The sequence below is a fragment of the Lepisosteus platostomus genome, chromosome 24, assembly GCF_059453375.1.
Source record: "Lepisosteus platostomus isolate fLepPlt1 chromosome 24, fLepPlt1.hap1, whole genome shotgun sequence".
Taxonomy (NCBI): Eukaryota; Metazoa; Chordata; class Actinopteri; order Semionotiformes; family Lepisosteidae; genus Lepisosteus; species Lepisosteus platostomus.
This window is the reverse complement of record NC_142634.1, coordinates 17045399-17061585: the sequence shown is the minus strand read 5'-3', so window position 1 is coordinate 17061585 and position 16187 is coordinate 17045399. Positions and strand designations below refer to the sequence as shown.

Sequence of the window (16187 nt, the reverse complement as noted above, 5' to 3'; positions counted from 1 at the left end):
TTTTTTTTAATAACCACGGTGGTTTATATTTACCAGTTCAGAATTTTTTTGAGATGCAATAATAAAATAGAAAACAATGAATAATTAAAAATACACAGTACAACCATTTTATAACCACTTTATCCAGTACAGGATAGCAGGAGACAGGGCCTAATCCAGCAAGCAACAGGTACATGACAGGAAATTAAAAATCAGAGTACATGAAATAATAAGAGAACCTGCACTGCACTGTATCATTGCCAAAATAAAACCCTATCTGAACTCTAGCTACCATGTTGTGAACATATTGGCATTTTTGTAGGGTGTTCTCTGACAACCTGGGATATGGGGCATTGCAATACTCACAATGCAATGCAAGCATACCTAGTTTTTTCTGCAGCAAGCACCGAAAAAACATAACACAACTCAGGAACACTTCCCAAGTGAAAGACATTTTCTGCACCTGTGCCCAGTTAAAAAATTTGACTAGGGTCAGAAATACTCCCCAAATTTTCCCTTTCTTTTTGGCTGCTCCAGACGTAGGCTACAGTTGAACACACTGTGCTGAGATGTGGTGATTTCAGGGATCTTGATCTGGGGGCCCCTGTGAGCTCGATGAGACACTGACCTCCTTGACCTTATCAACACACTCACCCCTTCTGGAGAGCTCAGGTCAGGCTCTGTCGAGTTTAGTTTGGCAACATTCCTAGATGAGGAAAAACCTGCTGGGAAAATCTGAAAAAAGGCTAGCCTAGACCCCTCTCTGACGAACTTCAATAACGAATGAAGCTACTGTGGTCTAAACGGGAGATAAGTTTGTCTAATGTGCTTTATTTCCAGCATGCACTACACTACGTTACAACAGTGTGTGAGCCGTCGTGACACTGGGGACTGAATAAACCTCACACGGCTCACGAGTCCATCTGAGATGAGTTTTAGAACAAGAGACAGGGGCTCCAACAAACACTGCCCGAGCTTTGATCACAAGCGTTAAGGTGGCCATTTCTCCTTGAGAAAGAAAATTTGTCTGACTGAAATTAATAGAAAAAAAAAAGAAAAGAGAAATTCACCCTGAAATGAAATGACTACTACAAAAAAAATATGTATACTTTCTGTATGGCTCTTGCCCAGAACCTTCCAAGAGAACAGAGGTACTGTACACACAGAGGTCGAGCAGGACCTCAAAGCTGGGTGCTTGATCAGGTCACACCACATGACATTGAAGACTCCCTGAGCACCTGATCTGTTCATAACGACTTCTAGCCGTGCAGTTGTGTAAAGATTAACAACACGAGGGGGCACGAAAGAGGGGGCAGGGTTGCGTGGTTAAGGCATTAACTTCACTCTGCAGTTGGGAATGCAATAGTAAATGAGCAGTTTCACACAAGCGCTCAAGAGCTGATCAGCTCTCTGTCAATAGTCTATAATGGACTGTGCGCTTCTTCACAGGCAGACAAAGTGCTGCGAACAGAAAGAGGGAACGGCCAGCTTGTGATCCCGATGATCTTTGGGCAAAACTTCTCTTTTTAATGATTTACATTCCCGGCCCGTTCCTAGCCGAGGCTCTTCCAGCGGTCCGAACCGCTGAAACGGCGCGATAAGCGACCACCGCCGGCACGACCTCGGTTCGGGGGCAGTTCGGCGCTCAGCAGAAACCAGCGATTAAGCCCTGGGCAGTTCGTGTCCCCGGTGGAAGGGCGACAGAGAGGAAGGAGCAGTAACAAAGGCGATTCGGCGGGCAGTTCTTAAAGAGACTATATAAGAGTGTCTTCTCTATTGTGACCCCCGCCTGGAAGACGCTTTCAGAAGTGAGAGAGGACCAATCTACCGAGCTGCTGCTCAGGGAGTAGGGAGGGAGAAGTAACTCCCAAGTAGAGTTCAGTGCTACTTTTCAGTAGTGCTGCAGGACGGCTGGTCCTTTTTTTTCTCTCCCCCTTTTGAGTTCCCAATGTTTCTGCACTTGGTACAGAAAGGGGCTAGCCTGTGAATGCAGTCAGGAAGCGGACACTGTTTAAAGCGGTCTGGCCAACGGTGAGACGCTGTTGATCTGTATTTTTTAATAGCGACTGTTTATTTTTATAACGGGATGCGCTTCCTCTAAATGAAAGCCAAATTTGGAAGCTAATTTTTTTTTTTATTTACGTCCCCCACCACCTCCTCCTCCTCCTCCTCCTCCTCCCTCGGAACGGTTTTTTCTTTCTCCGAAGAGAAACAAGCTAAAAGCCACAGCCGGACTGCCATTGCCGCCGCGGAAATGAGGGGGTTTCGGCGGCTCTCGGCCCCCGGGCTGTGCCGCGGGTGGTGGCAGTGGATCATCACGGTGCTGTCGCTCTGCTCCTCGGGGGCGCTGGCCACTTGGGGAGCCGGACTTTACAAGTACCCTTCTGGGGCTCAGCACGGCAAGGAGCAGCTGGGAGCTTCGCACAGCGCTGGGTACCACAGGAGGTAAATGCGGACCTTACCCACATTTTCGTCATTCGCTGAATTCCTGGTGTTGGAAGTTACTAAGGCACAAAACAACTTGATGTAACTTTCTTGGCTTTCTCCTCTTTCTGAAACCCGACCATGCATTCGTTTTGTTTAGTTTAGTTTTTTTTGCTTTTATTTACTATGCTGTTCGCCGTAGTAGTTTATCGACATTATGTAACGTTTGGCATGCTTCTTATTCAGTACAACGTATCTGGTGCAACTATTACCCGGTAGATTCATCATTATTAACAGCAACAATACCTGGGTGGGTATACAGGTTTGCGCTGTATTTATCTAACGTTGTTAACAGTATACATTGTTAACAGTACCATACAGTGTGATCAAACCCGGCCGGTGTACTGTTTGGGCTAAGCGTCAGTGGGAACTCGCGGAGCTGTAGCCACAGGACGCTGTTCAGGCGCCCCGCACGGTGTTGATCTCGGTAGTTTTTAGTAGGTACATTAAGTCGTCCTTACCTTCGCACTTGAAATCTGACCCTGCTAAGGAGGAAACTGGCCCTTGTAAGTTACACACTCGCTGCGCCTGACCCTGCTCGATAAAGGGTAATGCTTCGCTGGTCGGTAAGGAGACATTTTAATCTTGAAAAAGGCCGCTACAAATGTCCCCGGAGACAGATTTCGGGTGTCTTGTGGTTTTGTACCGGTTTTTTTACTGTTTGTGACTGAATCACCGTGCCACAGTGCTTAAGCCCCTGGATGAAACGCGTTTTGGTGTTGAGGGTATCATGAGGTATTTTGTGTAGCCCAGCCGGTAATGATCAGTGGGATCTATATCCTAATAGAGTGCTACAATATGTCCAGCAAGTCTTTGACCACCACCTTGTTTAAATCAAGAAATTAGGCGCCGCGGAATCAGTGGACACGGTCTAGGAAGCGTTTAACACACGCTCAATACCTTTTCAAAAGGACAACACTTAGAAAAGAAGTGTATGCGTTTTATTGAATATATCCTCTTAATGATGAAATTATTATTATTATTATGAGTATAATTATATAATACCCCGAGTTCACGGTAGCGGTTTGGGTGCAGTGGCAGAGAGATGTATGAAGTGGCTTTAATGAATAATTTAACTTAATTAAACTCCTGAACTCACTGGGCTCGGTCTTGTAGGAAGCCACAGCCAACGGGGGATCAAGGGTAATCACAGAGGGAGTTTCCTCAGGTGTTCTTCACAATAGGCTGGTTTCGCCTAGGCTGAAACTTAAAATTAAGGAAATCTAGAATATGTAGTATTTCATTAAATTGTACGCGCAACCTCTCGGCAAGCTCATTTGCTGAATTTCTCAGGATTGGCTTCGAAAAATGTTGAAGAGGATGACTTTAATTTCCCCTCAAACGAATTACCATTACTTATAACAAAAGGCCATCCACATAACATCATTGAGACTTTTTCTCTGTAATCCATTTTTTTATTTTCCACAGAAATATCCTTGTTTTCATTTTCACCGATTTTGCTTTAAACTTTGAAAGCACACTTAGTGGGGTAGTCTCGATGTTAATTTAAATTCGAACTTCTTTTCTTATCGGTTCCGAGGGTCTGACGTACTCCCTAACGCGGTTGGGGCTCTGGACGTGTAGCTGAGAGGAGGTGGGTTTGAACCCCCGGTGGGGCCGTGCGGTTGTGCTGCTGTGCCCTTGAGCGCCGCACTGTACTGCTCTCGGGCTGCTCCTGCACCTGAAGACGTGTGTACTCGACAGGCACTCAGGATGAATGAGAATCTGCCCCCCTTTGATTCATCTTCGGTTAAATAAAGGTTAATTTAATAAAATAGTAGCGATAACGATAAACCTTTATTTAACGATTTGTTAAATAGTAAATCAATTAGGAACAAATGGTCATAAGGACTGCTATTTGTCCTGCTACTACTAATTATTATTATTATTATTATTATTATTATTATTATTATTATTATTATTAACAATTATAATATAATAATAATAATAATTGTCGCTTTTCATTTCAAAGAATCCTAACGCCCAAAGCGGTTTGATACTTTGATACTATTTCTCAGAATACTAGAAAGAAAATGTGGTTACCTATGAATTTTCAAAAATCACTTGCCGAACGATGAAAAAATAATTGTACATTTGTTCCAATTCAGCCATGTTGAAATGGGTTCCGTCCTATGCAGAAAACGAGGTTAGCGTTTCCTTTGAACGAGTGAAGAAAATGATTTCTGCGTTGGAAGCAGACTTCCTCCCAGACCGATAGGGGGCGCGCTGTCTCGTAAGCGAGGAGTACAGCAGTTCCAGTTTTCGGCGAGCTTGATGAGGTTGTCAGCAAGGGGCATTAACGTTGACCAGGGCAGGCTCGCTTCCCGTATTCCCAGGTAACTTGTCCAAAAATGTCCAGTATCATTATATTTTTTTACTGGCTTTCCTGGACACAAAAGTAGATGCATCAATTAAATCAACAATTAAAAAATAAACGTTTCTGTTGAATGCATCTAGCTTAAGACCTGGCAGTGAGCAAAGATTTTAAAGTGGGATAGGACACATTTATCAGCTCTGAATTATTGCTCAAAAAGTTTTAGAGAGCTTGTATCCTTTTATCCCTTGCAGTTTGAAGCTTTCATCTAGCGAGTAAGTGAGGACCTGGTCTGTATCTTTCGATTATTCCCCCTAGACATACATAAGAATATCACACTCTTTCTTTCTTTGCTGGACCTTTGCTTTATTAAGCCAGACTTGTTCATTCGTCCATCAGGACCAAGAGGGTCTTGAGAGTGAGCCAGCAATGACTGAGCTTCCTCTCTATTTTTCTGCTTCCTCACCAAACAAAAGGGAACAGTGATACCAGGAAGTCCCGTTCCTACAGATTGCTTCCTTAAGCATGTCAATTTCCCTGGCCGGAAAGGTCTTGGAACACAAGAGGTATAATAACCTCTAAAATAAACCTCCTAATAATAGCAGCCAGAACAGCTTTACATGTGTTTACGTATTGTACCGTACCGCGGCGCGGTGCTTAGCATTGCACACTCATAGTGTTGAGGCCCTGGATTCTATGCTGGACACTGAGTGCGGTCTGTGTGGAGTTTGCACGTTCTCCCCGTGTTCACATGGGTTTCCTCCAGGTGCTCCGGTTTCCTCCCACAGTCCTAAGACATACTGGCAGGGTAATTGGCTTCTGGGAACCCTTGTCCTGGTGTCACTGTGACGGAACAAGTGAAGGTTTATTCCATGCTGGAAAGAGAAGAAAGGAAACACAGTGTTTCGGCTGTGGAGCCTTCTTCGAGTGTCACCCGGGAAATAAGCCTAGTGCTTGTTCCTCTGCAGCCAACGTGTGCTGACCCAGCTACCCACCTCTGATGGACTGGTGTCCCATTCAGGGTGTACCCCGCGTTGTGCCTGTTGCTTGCTGGGACAGACTGTGGCACCCCCATGACCCTGAATTGGATGAAGCAGTTGGACTGTGGATGGATGTTTAAATATCTCCATACTTCTTTTCCAAGAGAAAAACCTAGCAGTCTGAACTGCAGACTAAAAATTCCCCCCATATTTGTCTGTCTGTACTCCCCTTTATGTCAAGAGTGAATTAGGATTCTCTTGGATTCTCAGTGTTTTCTAGTTAGATGTATGAGGATGAAATACTACACCTTTCAGGGTCATGTCTATAAATCCTGAATCCCGATGTAAATTAATGAATCCATTCAATAAATACCATGGCAGGTGTTGTTTTCAATCACTTCTTAGAGACTGTAGCTATGTGACTGGGAGATCTGTGCCGGATTTTCTGGGAAAGTGAAAATGAAATGTGAATGTGTGGTTCAGACAGATACCTCATAAACATGCCATGCAAACTATCGCAAGCAAACACAAGGTCTGGAGGCTGATTCTGCTGTTCTCAGAATTATTGTTCTGAGATGCTTAGGCGGAAGAGAGTGGCTGCTTAAGTTGCTAAAGTCTTCAATTAACTTGTATTTGTAATATACTACTGCTTAGATTCTCTTTTATCTTACACCTGCATGTCTTTTTCCATGCAACGAAAGCATTTTTTACAGCATTTAAAAATAAGATTTGGAAAAACGATGCTACTGGAAAAAAAAAATCTTACTCCTTCTCTTGCTGCCTAATTATTGTTTGATTAAAAAATGCAGCTGCATCTGAACATCTTGGGAAATACTTTGTTCCCATTGCGCCTTTGAATTCAAGCCACAGTGCCCCTTGGACGACAGATTTGTAAGAAAGCGTCAGTCTTCTTTCATCTCTATTTGCAGTGAAATATCGTTCCCCCAGACTTTTGCCGTTTTGACTTGATCTGTGTGACATCTTCTTTGTGGAAGGGGTCGTCCTGAACGCCTTGGGCCAAAACACGCGTCAGAGATACAGAGACACAGCCCAAGACATTAGCAATGACTGCGGTTCCTTGAACACAAATGTTTATTATTGCCTAAAAGTGTCATCTCCGAATGCAAAGCCTCCTCACTTGGTGTTTCTCAGAGCTCGCAGGTGTTCCTACCACCCAGTCATCTGTCACTCTCTTGTCTTACGCACAGACCCCTGCCTGCATGGTTTTCTAGCATGTTTATTAAATATTGGCAGCAGCTCCCATTTTGACAAGTTGTTGCAGGACATGTTTAGCTTATTACTGCAGAGATCTGTGACGTTTGAGGTACTTTGTGTCTCAACTGGGGTGCATGTTTGTGATTCATGCCATCAGACATTATCACCCATTCTTTCTTCCTCTTATAAACGTTCCATGATGTTTTGTATAAGGGAAGAAATGCACTGTATTTCATTTGTCTTTAGTGCACCATTTCTTATGGTCTGTCTTTGGAATAGCGGGGGCCCACTGTTTGAGAGCACTCTACATGGACTTTTAGTAGCTGCATCAGCAATGTTTTCCAGTGTTCCCTTTCACTGTCCTTTAAAAAAAAAAAGCATCACTGCAATGTGATCCAAATGGCTGAACACTCAAACCCATAAAAACATTCCATAATGGCAGCGGTTGAAAATTCCTATTCCATTTTTTTTCAGAATCTATTTAATTAGCACATTGGCTGACATTCACCATAATGCTGCACTGGCAAATTCATGTTATTAAGATTGTTTTAACCTCTTTCACATTTACTGTTACAATACCAAAGCAATGCAGAAGCAAAACATTTTGTTAATGATTATTTTACATTTTGAAAAAAAAAGATAAATATATTGAAAGACCTCAACACTTGTCTTCAACATTACAACAGAAAGAGAATTCTTCAGTTGACTGTGAGATGATGAGCTCCTCTTGGGCTTTTAGAGAGCTCTGGGATGTGATGTTTGAATTCATGGCTGAGCTGCAAGTTCTAAATAGCAGAATTATGTAGAGCAGGCTGTGGACATGTCTTGCTTTTCTATTGTGTACTTTTCTACTGGGCTACAGCAGTGTGCTGGGCTACAATGTTAAGTGACCCATTGTGATAGTGTACTGGGCTGCAGTGTGTAAAATAGCTTAGTGTGTTGGGCTGCAGTGTTCAGTAGTTCAATGTAACATCTGGGGAGTGAAGTATATTCACCAGTTTAGTGTTAAGAGTTCTGGGCAGCAGTAGCTCAGTGTTAAACCTTTGGATTGAGTTTGTGTACAGGCTGATTTGTATGTTTTCTGTGTTTGTTTACTCATGTGTCATGTGCTAGACCATCCTACAATTTAACCAACACTTAATGAGGGCTGTTTTAACAGAGTCCTGTTTGGGATTAGGACTGAAGTTGTTTCCTTTCCTGCCTGGCTCTTTAGCCCCATAGGATTCAGCCAAACCAGGCTGCAGAAGGTCAGGGCAGTTTCATTAACCTCTGACACCTGCATCACACTGCTCATTAGCAAACAGCCAGGAGTCACAGCCTCTCCCCACATTTCCTCTCACCTTGCTTGTCAGTGTGTGTAGTTGAAATAGGGACGTTCACTAATGACTGGTGAGCTTAATTGTGCCAGCCTGAATGGACATGTGAAGGTGAAACATGAGCCTCCAGTGAATAGCAGTCTTCTCCCTTCACTTATCTGTCTTCTACAGTGGAATGGACACTTGGCACAATGGCTCTTTGCTTTAGTTAGATGACTGGCAGAATTTTATGATCTATATTTCAGGATTGCTCACATACTGTAGTTTCTAGACATAATACCTGTGCTTTTATCCTAAGATGTCTAAATATATTTGGCTGCCCAGCTTGCCAGCATCCATCAATCCATCAATTTCTCAACTGCTTATTCCAATTCAGGGTTGCAGGGGAGCTGGACCCATGAAACAAAACGGGGTACACCCTGTACAGGACCGCAGTCCACTGCACGACAGACACACCCACACCCACACCCACACCAGGGCTAAGCTTTCCACAATTCAGTTAACCTTTTGATCTTCGGACTGTGGGAGGAAACCCTCTGAGAGCACATATAAACTCTCCACAGATAGCGCCCCAGGTCTGGAATTGAACCCAGGGCCCCAGACCTGCAAGACAGAAATGCTCCTCCCTGCTCCTGACTAGCCTACGCCACATTCCTAAATCCTGATAGGATTAAACCAGGAGTGAAGTTTATTAAATCGTCTTTCTTCAGAAATGTTATAATTAAGGTTAGCTGTTTTCTTTCCCATTGTGGGATAAATTAATGCTGCATCTATTTAAAAAATGAAAACAATGATAATGATGCACAGCAGTAAGCTTAATAGTTAAGCATGCAAAAATTCCAAAACTTAAAACATGTTCATTTATAAATGAAGGCTTGTTAAACTGTATCATATGAAGAGAGAAACAATGGCCTGTGATAATTTTCCCAGTGGTGGATTAAAAGAAGTTGAATTATGAGTGATGAATAGGCTTGTTTATTTTTAACATTTAGATTTTTGTCATGCACATGACAAAGATAATTATTAGTTTCAGATTACCTTGACACCAGCTAATTGCTGTCTTACACTGACCAGAAGCTGGGTAGCTTTTCTGTTTGAAGTGGTAACCTTGCACTTAATAAGAGGTTTGTTTTTTTTCTGTGTTAACACAGAGAACGATATGCTCCTAGTTTCCATTCCACCACCTCCAGGGCCCCTTCATTCTCATATCGATCTCTGTCCTCACCATGCTGGAATTTTAATCAGAACAGCAAAGCCACAGATCACCGCCTCTTCAAGATTCATATGTTTAGACAGTGCCTGTAATCTCTCTTACCCTCCCATATTGTTACCACACACAAGTCTTCACTCCTCTCTGTGACATTTCTTCCTTGCTGTATTCTATACCTGCTCTTTGTTTCCTGCTTGTGATGTAGTGAGCGATGGCTTTGTGAGAAAACCTTCATCTTGGCTCGAAACATAGGATCCAGTGGCGTGGCCTTGAGCCAAGATGGCAGTCTGTTAATTGGAAAAACCTTCAAAATGAGACACAGATGGTCTGAATGAGTCTAAATAGCACTTAGAGGTAGTGTAATTCAATGCAAGGGAAGGTAGTCATCGTGATAGACTTTGCAAGGAATTAACTGCTCCTCTGGGCTAATTAAGAAACTTATAAGAGCAGTTGGGTAGAAAATGGTTTCAGTTTGCATTTAGGCTCCAGCCTAGAAGAAGGCAGAGTGAGAGCTCTAGTGGGGATTTCTCATTAGTAACAGTCTGGGCTGACTTGTGAAGGCCTGTGAGACTCCGTGAGATAGGTAGGTGCTTAGGGATCTCACAGGTGCTTCACCAGAAGGCTGCATGACCGTTTGTTTGCCAGGCTCAATGGGATTGAAATGCTTTGCCGAAGAACGGCGTCAGCTAGCAGAGCCAGGGCAGACTGGAGGTGTTGTTATTTGGAGGAGCTGGGGCATCGCCTGGCAAAGTAGCAGTGTATCTCCTCCCCAGCTGAGAGAGAGAGAGAGGAGTCTAGATGGCACAGGTTCAATCCTGAGCACTTCCTGCGCTCTCAACATCAGCAGACAGATGGCTGGTCTCAAAGAGTGTGACACGAGGGAGCTCCAGGAGCTCCAGGCTGCTGCTGGGACAGGATGCAAGGCTTGTTTGTAGGAAAGTGTCCCTGACCACACAGAATCGGCTGCGAAGACATTTCTGGTTAGTGAAGTTTTCATCCTCTGGTGAAGAATGAACGCACAGAGGTGAAGTAATTGAATATTCCAGTGCCTTGTCATGTTAAACTGATTTGTGTAGATTGTGTAGGGGTGGCGGTTAATTGAGTTGACTGCTCCAGGGCCTGATGTATGAAGACTGGTGAGTGAAGAGTTCATGAAGATCTTGTGGCTTGTGTGAGTAGAGCATAGTGAAGAGCCCATCTGGAGGAAGAGAAGCCTGCAGTCGTCCCCAAGAGGGGAGCTCTGTGGACTCCGGAAGGGGACTGGAAGAATAGACAAACCATGATATTTGTGAAACATTAAGGTGACATGCTTGCGGTATTGGAAACAGAGTGGTGTGTCAGCTGTTGTCACACTGCTCAATGGGCATGGTTTTCATTCCATCCTGTACTGCACAGGAATTGCACCTCTAGTACAGTATGTGCCTGCCTCATGGTTTTGTTCCTCTCTGTTGTATTATTGTTTATTACTTTATTTATTATTTGCTTAAAAATAAAGAAATTAATCCTGCAATACATTCTGGGATCACCTATTTTAGTCACAGTGGGAGCAACATGCATTTTCAGGGCTTGGTGGTGCTCTCCAAACACTCAGACCTCTTGGATAACATTTCATTTGCGGGTCTTGGTGCATTGCAACTGTGTGCACCACCTTATAGTTGAAAAGGTCACAGGAGGGATCTGAAAGGAGCTCTCGGCTGAATGCGCGTGTTTCATGAGAGGTAGGAGGGGAAGGAGCAGGCCTCGTACTGTAAAATGAGATGGTTATGGTGACATCACGCCACGAGCCTCTCGAACACCTGCCTGTGAAGTGCCTGCGGCAAGGTATGGGCCTTTTGATGTAGTGGATTTAGCTCCTGTGTGCATTTCAGTGGTGCTGTGATGTCTGTTTTGTTGCATCAGCAAGAATAAAAAGTAATGGACAGTAAAGAGGCATGTGTATTATGGAAAAATAAGGCATTTCTATTTTAATTTGGCAGTATTCAGTGCCATATGAGAATGATCTGCCAAAACTTTTTATACCATATACCTACATTTGGTCTTGGTTAAAACTACATTATTTGGGATAGCAGTACTATTTTTGTATCTTAAGTGTGTTTTTTTCTCAATAAAAAGTGGTTTAAAAGCCACAAAGTGGAATCATTATGTACATTCTCAGTACATTTCCTTATATCACAAACACACTGCTCTGACCTTTGTGTGCATTTGTTAAATATATAGCAAAGTTCTCTCTTACTGTTGCATTTTAAAGCACTTTGGAAGACGTGCAGCTTCAGAGGAGGCCTTTGACAATGTGTCTTCTTTGAAAATCCCCCGGGCTTTCAATGGTCTTGTCAGGGGCTAAATTGAACCCAACAGGGACCTTTCCTTTGGGTGAAAGGCTCATTGGCAGCCTCTGTTAAGGAGCGCCCCTCCCCTCACCCCATTACCACAATCCTTGACACGTCCTTTGAACCCCACTGAAAAGCCCCCTCACAATGGGCCACCCTTAATGTGTCCCATTAGCCTCCCATTGAAAGGCAGTCCCTCTCTGTCAGCCTGTGAAAGGGTGTGCTGAGCACGGGGGCCCTTTTTAGGAATGGAAACGGGCGCTACAGGCCCCTCCATCCTCCTGCGGTGTCTCTCTTTCTCCTCATCAGGCCAAAGCCCCAGAGAAACTGTCGTTTTATTTTCTGTTCCCTCCAACGTCTTCTAACGATGCCCAGTTTGCCCTCTGAAGGTTTTGTACTTTCAGTTTTGTGCTACTAGCTGAGGGACTGTGATTTTCCTCTCTGTTTTTGCCTGTCCCTCCTACCTCAGGGAGGCAGTGAGCCTCACATTTGACTTCCAGAATGCTGAGCTAGACGTCCGCCCAAGTCCTCCAATGTCGACCAGCTGCTTTAGAAACGGACTCGGATATAGGAACTGTCGAGCACGGTGTCCCTCACAAAATTCTTTCGATTAACAGTAAGCTGCAGCTGAAACCTTTACGCCTTCTGTTGTGGTAAATCTTGAGCTGTATAACTCCTTCAGAAGCAAAGGAATGGCATACAACAGCAGCAGCTTCAGGTCTTTAATGTTTCAAATTCCTTCCACACAGTTAAGGACAGGTGGGTTTGTTGCTGGGCGGGAGGGGGTTGTGTGGAGGAATCGAGATATGGGTAAACCCAACTAACCCTGTACCCACATAACCTCTGTACTGGCCATGCGCCAGTCATTTATTTCTCTTTCGAGCCAACCTTTCCCACAGCTGAAGAATCTGGGCTCATTCCTGCACTGTAACTTTTCTTAATCAACTTTTTAATTCCTCCTACGTACAAGCAAGAGGAATGTAAAATCCCGCCTTGGGCAGAGTATTAATGAAAACAGGCTCAGTTGTACAGAAAACAGGCACTGAGAGCACCTGGGCTCCAGCTATTACTCAGTCTCTTTGCCCCGAGCTTGGAGAGCGCAGTATCTCAGGTTCTCTGCGGTCTATTACTCGTTCTTTAATTCACAGTCAATTGACTTTTTGGTAGTTGCGCCATGCTGGAGTGCAGATACTATACCACTCCTGAAGCCATGCTTGTACTGCGGTTTGCTCTTCTGATTTCCTGAGTCCTGATTTGTTTTAGAGTCAAAGCCAATTGTTTTCCATATTTTCTCAGTGCTCTTTATTGATCACTTTTTATGTCTGCTGGCATTGGTCCGTGCCACTCAGCTCGCTGAGAGTGGAAGTGAAAACATGAAGATCTGCAGCTATTTTTACATCCCATTATAAACAATGGTTACCAATCACTCCCTATGCTGGTGTGCTGCTGTGCAGTGAAAGTCATTTAATAATGGAGACGGTTTCACATCACATACGGTATCAGTCACTGAACATTGTTCCTTTGTGTGGTAAGGGTATACAACACGCCTACAAAATACTGCCTTTGGTTTAGTGTTCATTATGTACTTCCCAAATGTGTGATCAGCAATCATGCTTTGATTTGTAATGCTGGCACTGAATTCACAACTTTCTTACAATCCTGGCAAAATGTTTTACAACTTTTCTGTAAAGCATTTAGGGAGGAACTATACAGATGCTGGGGGAGAAGCTAGGTGCCAATTAAACTAATTTATGCTGCTAACATGCAGAATGGCCACACAGCCTTTCCAAAATGGTATAGGAGACAGAAAATACAGACGTTACGTTATGGGAAAGAGCTTTGAATATTTTTAGCCTTGACCGTTTGTCCCTAAAGTGATAATTAATTAATAACCTGATTTACCAGTCTGTGTTATTTTAGAACTTGAACCTTTCTGTTTCTGTTGGCTGTGTGTGGATATTTACAATAGCACAAGCGCCAATTCACAGATCTGAAGACTGCTAAAAACGTTGTTTTGCAAAATAAGCCTGTTATAACACATTACTGAACATATATTACGTGTGTGGTGTTGATCTGCAGTTGTGGTTCTGGAGATTCTGTGTAGAGGGGCTGACATTATCCTAGTGCACACAATGCAGAAGGGTCTTGGTTAAAGACTATAGGTAGTCATTTTGCACTCGGCTTTGCTCTCTTGAGTTGGCAGTAGGAGTTCATCGCCTTTCTGCCGCTGTATTCTCTCACTGCCCAAAGGCATTAGGAACCCCACGTCAAGCGAGCAGTCTCATCTCCCAGCAACAGGGAGTGTGTGGCTCTCTTGAGGAGCTTGAGACTGACTTCCATCACTTCCCCTGTCCAGACTGATCCCCAGAACCCCTGTTGACAAGCTGAGGAGGTTCAGTCTCCCGCAGTGTTATTTATCTGTGTTACAAGGCCACACTGCTGGAAGAAATGGGAAGGAACTGGGCTGCAAATATTTCAGACCCTTGTGTGGTTCTGTACACAAAATTGGAGCTGCTCTTGATGTGGTGCCTATGCAAGTTTTATTATCACATTCATTCTAACTTCCTTTTGTGTGGGTTTTTGAAACCCAGGGAATATTGACAAATATGTTTTTGATCAATGCATTCCTATATTATTCCTATACAAAGAAACCATGAGTGAACAATAGGTTATGCTCCTAATTCAAAGTCAAGCAAGCTAATTGAGAGGCTTTTCGAGGTGTATGGAGGTGTATAGTCTCAAACTCTGTGACTCGCATCACAGGTTCACTGACATGGCCCCTGGTAATGGCATGTTTGTCGCATAGCTTAGAGACATTACTTTTGGCTGCTGACATGACACCTGCCATTTGTATCCAGCATCTCAGGCCATCCTTCTCTGCCATCTGATTAGCCCATCTTGTACTGAAACAGACATCATAGGTATTAAAGTGCTGCACCCTCCAGAAGCAATACCATAACCTTCCCCTTAAAATGCAATGCCCCATTACAGCAAATAGACACTTTGGGCCTTGTGAATACTGGTTTTGGTAGGGCTGTGGGCTCATTTATCTAACTAAACTAATGATTCACATACCTGGAGCAATTATATTTCAAGAGATCTCCAAACTAGTTGAGTATTCCACTCACAAATTTTTCACTCTTCCCTGTGGAAAAAATGTCTGAACATCTTCAAAACTTCAAATAAAAGAGTAAAATGTTATAAAGTGTACCCTGTGGCTGGACTTTGAACCATGGACTGTGCAACCTAAATGAGTGTCAAATCTACTGCACCACAAGTGCCAGCTCTACGGAGGGCATCTCTCCGTTTTAAGTTTTCCCCTAACAGAATGCACACAGCTCAGCAACATCTGCAACTAATCACTGAGCGAGGAGTGTCAGCTCTCTGAACAGCAAACTCAGTGCAATTCAAAAGACATGTGAAGACAATGCCAAGATCATGCCTTGTTTTTCAATGGATTTACATTCTACCTCTTTAATTTGAGCAACTCAAACCTCTAACTGGACTAAGTTCTCAAATCTAAACATGTCTTTATTTCAAAGAAGGCTGTGTACTCAAAAGGAATAGTTTACAGGAAATTGGTTTGCAAAAGTACCGGCATTTCTGCCAATATGTCTGAGCCTTCAGTGATTTCCTTTAATTTCATTTTTTGACAGTGGGCAATGCCAGGGTGGGTCTCTGCAGCTTTAGGTGAAGCAACACTCCTTTGGTCCAAGTAAATATTGGGGCCATGCTCCTCTTAATGTTTAACACAAAAACTTGGGGAACCCTGGATTTATCTGTACAAGTCCGACAGTAATCCACACACAGTCCCACCTACACAAGACACCGCCAAACTTTTCCAGATGTGCTTGGGAGCGAATCATTCCATTATGTGTTCAAACATAACAAATCATAATGGGGTCAGAAACTGCCCTAAAGTAGTGGGATGCATTGTATCCAATTCTTCCAAGCACAGGGGCTGCAGGTTCTGTTTCCTTTTGTGATCATATGCACACAGCTGATTTAGGGCTGTCCTCGCTGGTGGATTTCCCCCTTGGTGCAAAGAGACAGAGTGAATGACTGCAAAACTCATTGTTAAAAAGCCCTTGTGGAGCTCCCCGGCCAGCTCCATTGACCGACACCAAAGCCCGAATGGATATTGGCACACGCAGCCTGTGGAAACAGGCTCAAAAGCTGGATTTGCAAGATCTTTATCTCTGCGTTCTGAAGTGGGCAAAACACTCCCACCCTGTTCCCAGATTCCAGCCTGCCCACCGATCCCACAGGATGAGAGGACAAGCGAGGGATTGTTTACAGAGAGGAATAAATTAGCCAGGATCAGGGAGCCGGGCAAAAGAGGCTGTTTGTTGGGGCAATTAG

The 16187-nt window shown here is 43.7% G+C and overlaps 1 protein-coding gene across 5 annotated transcripts in view; it reads left to right on the top strand.

Moving 5' to 3' along the window:
• The first annotated feature begins 1322 nt into the window (after positions 1–1322).
• Positions 1323–16187, top strand: part of emid1 (EMI domain containing 1) — a 100859-nt gene continuing 85994 nt past the window's right edge. For 2 of the 5 annotated variants that reach the window (XM_088617954.1, XM_088617955.1), the window contains exon 1: positions 1327–2424. In XM_088617954.1, coding sequence (XP_088474080.1) covers positions 2234–2424 — 191 coding nt within the window. In that variant the 5' untranslated portion in view covers positions 1327–2233. Of the gene's footprint in view, positions 2425–16187 lie in introns of all 5 variants that reach the window. The other 3 variants (XM_088617956.1, XR_015929756.1, XM_088617953.1) reach the window with 3 other exon arrangements.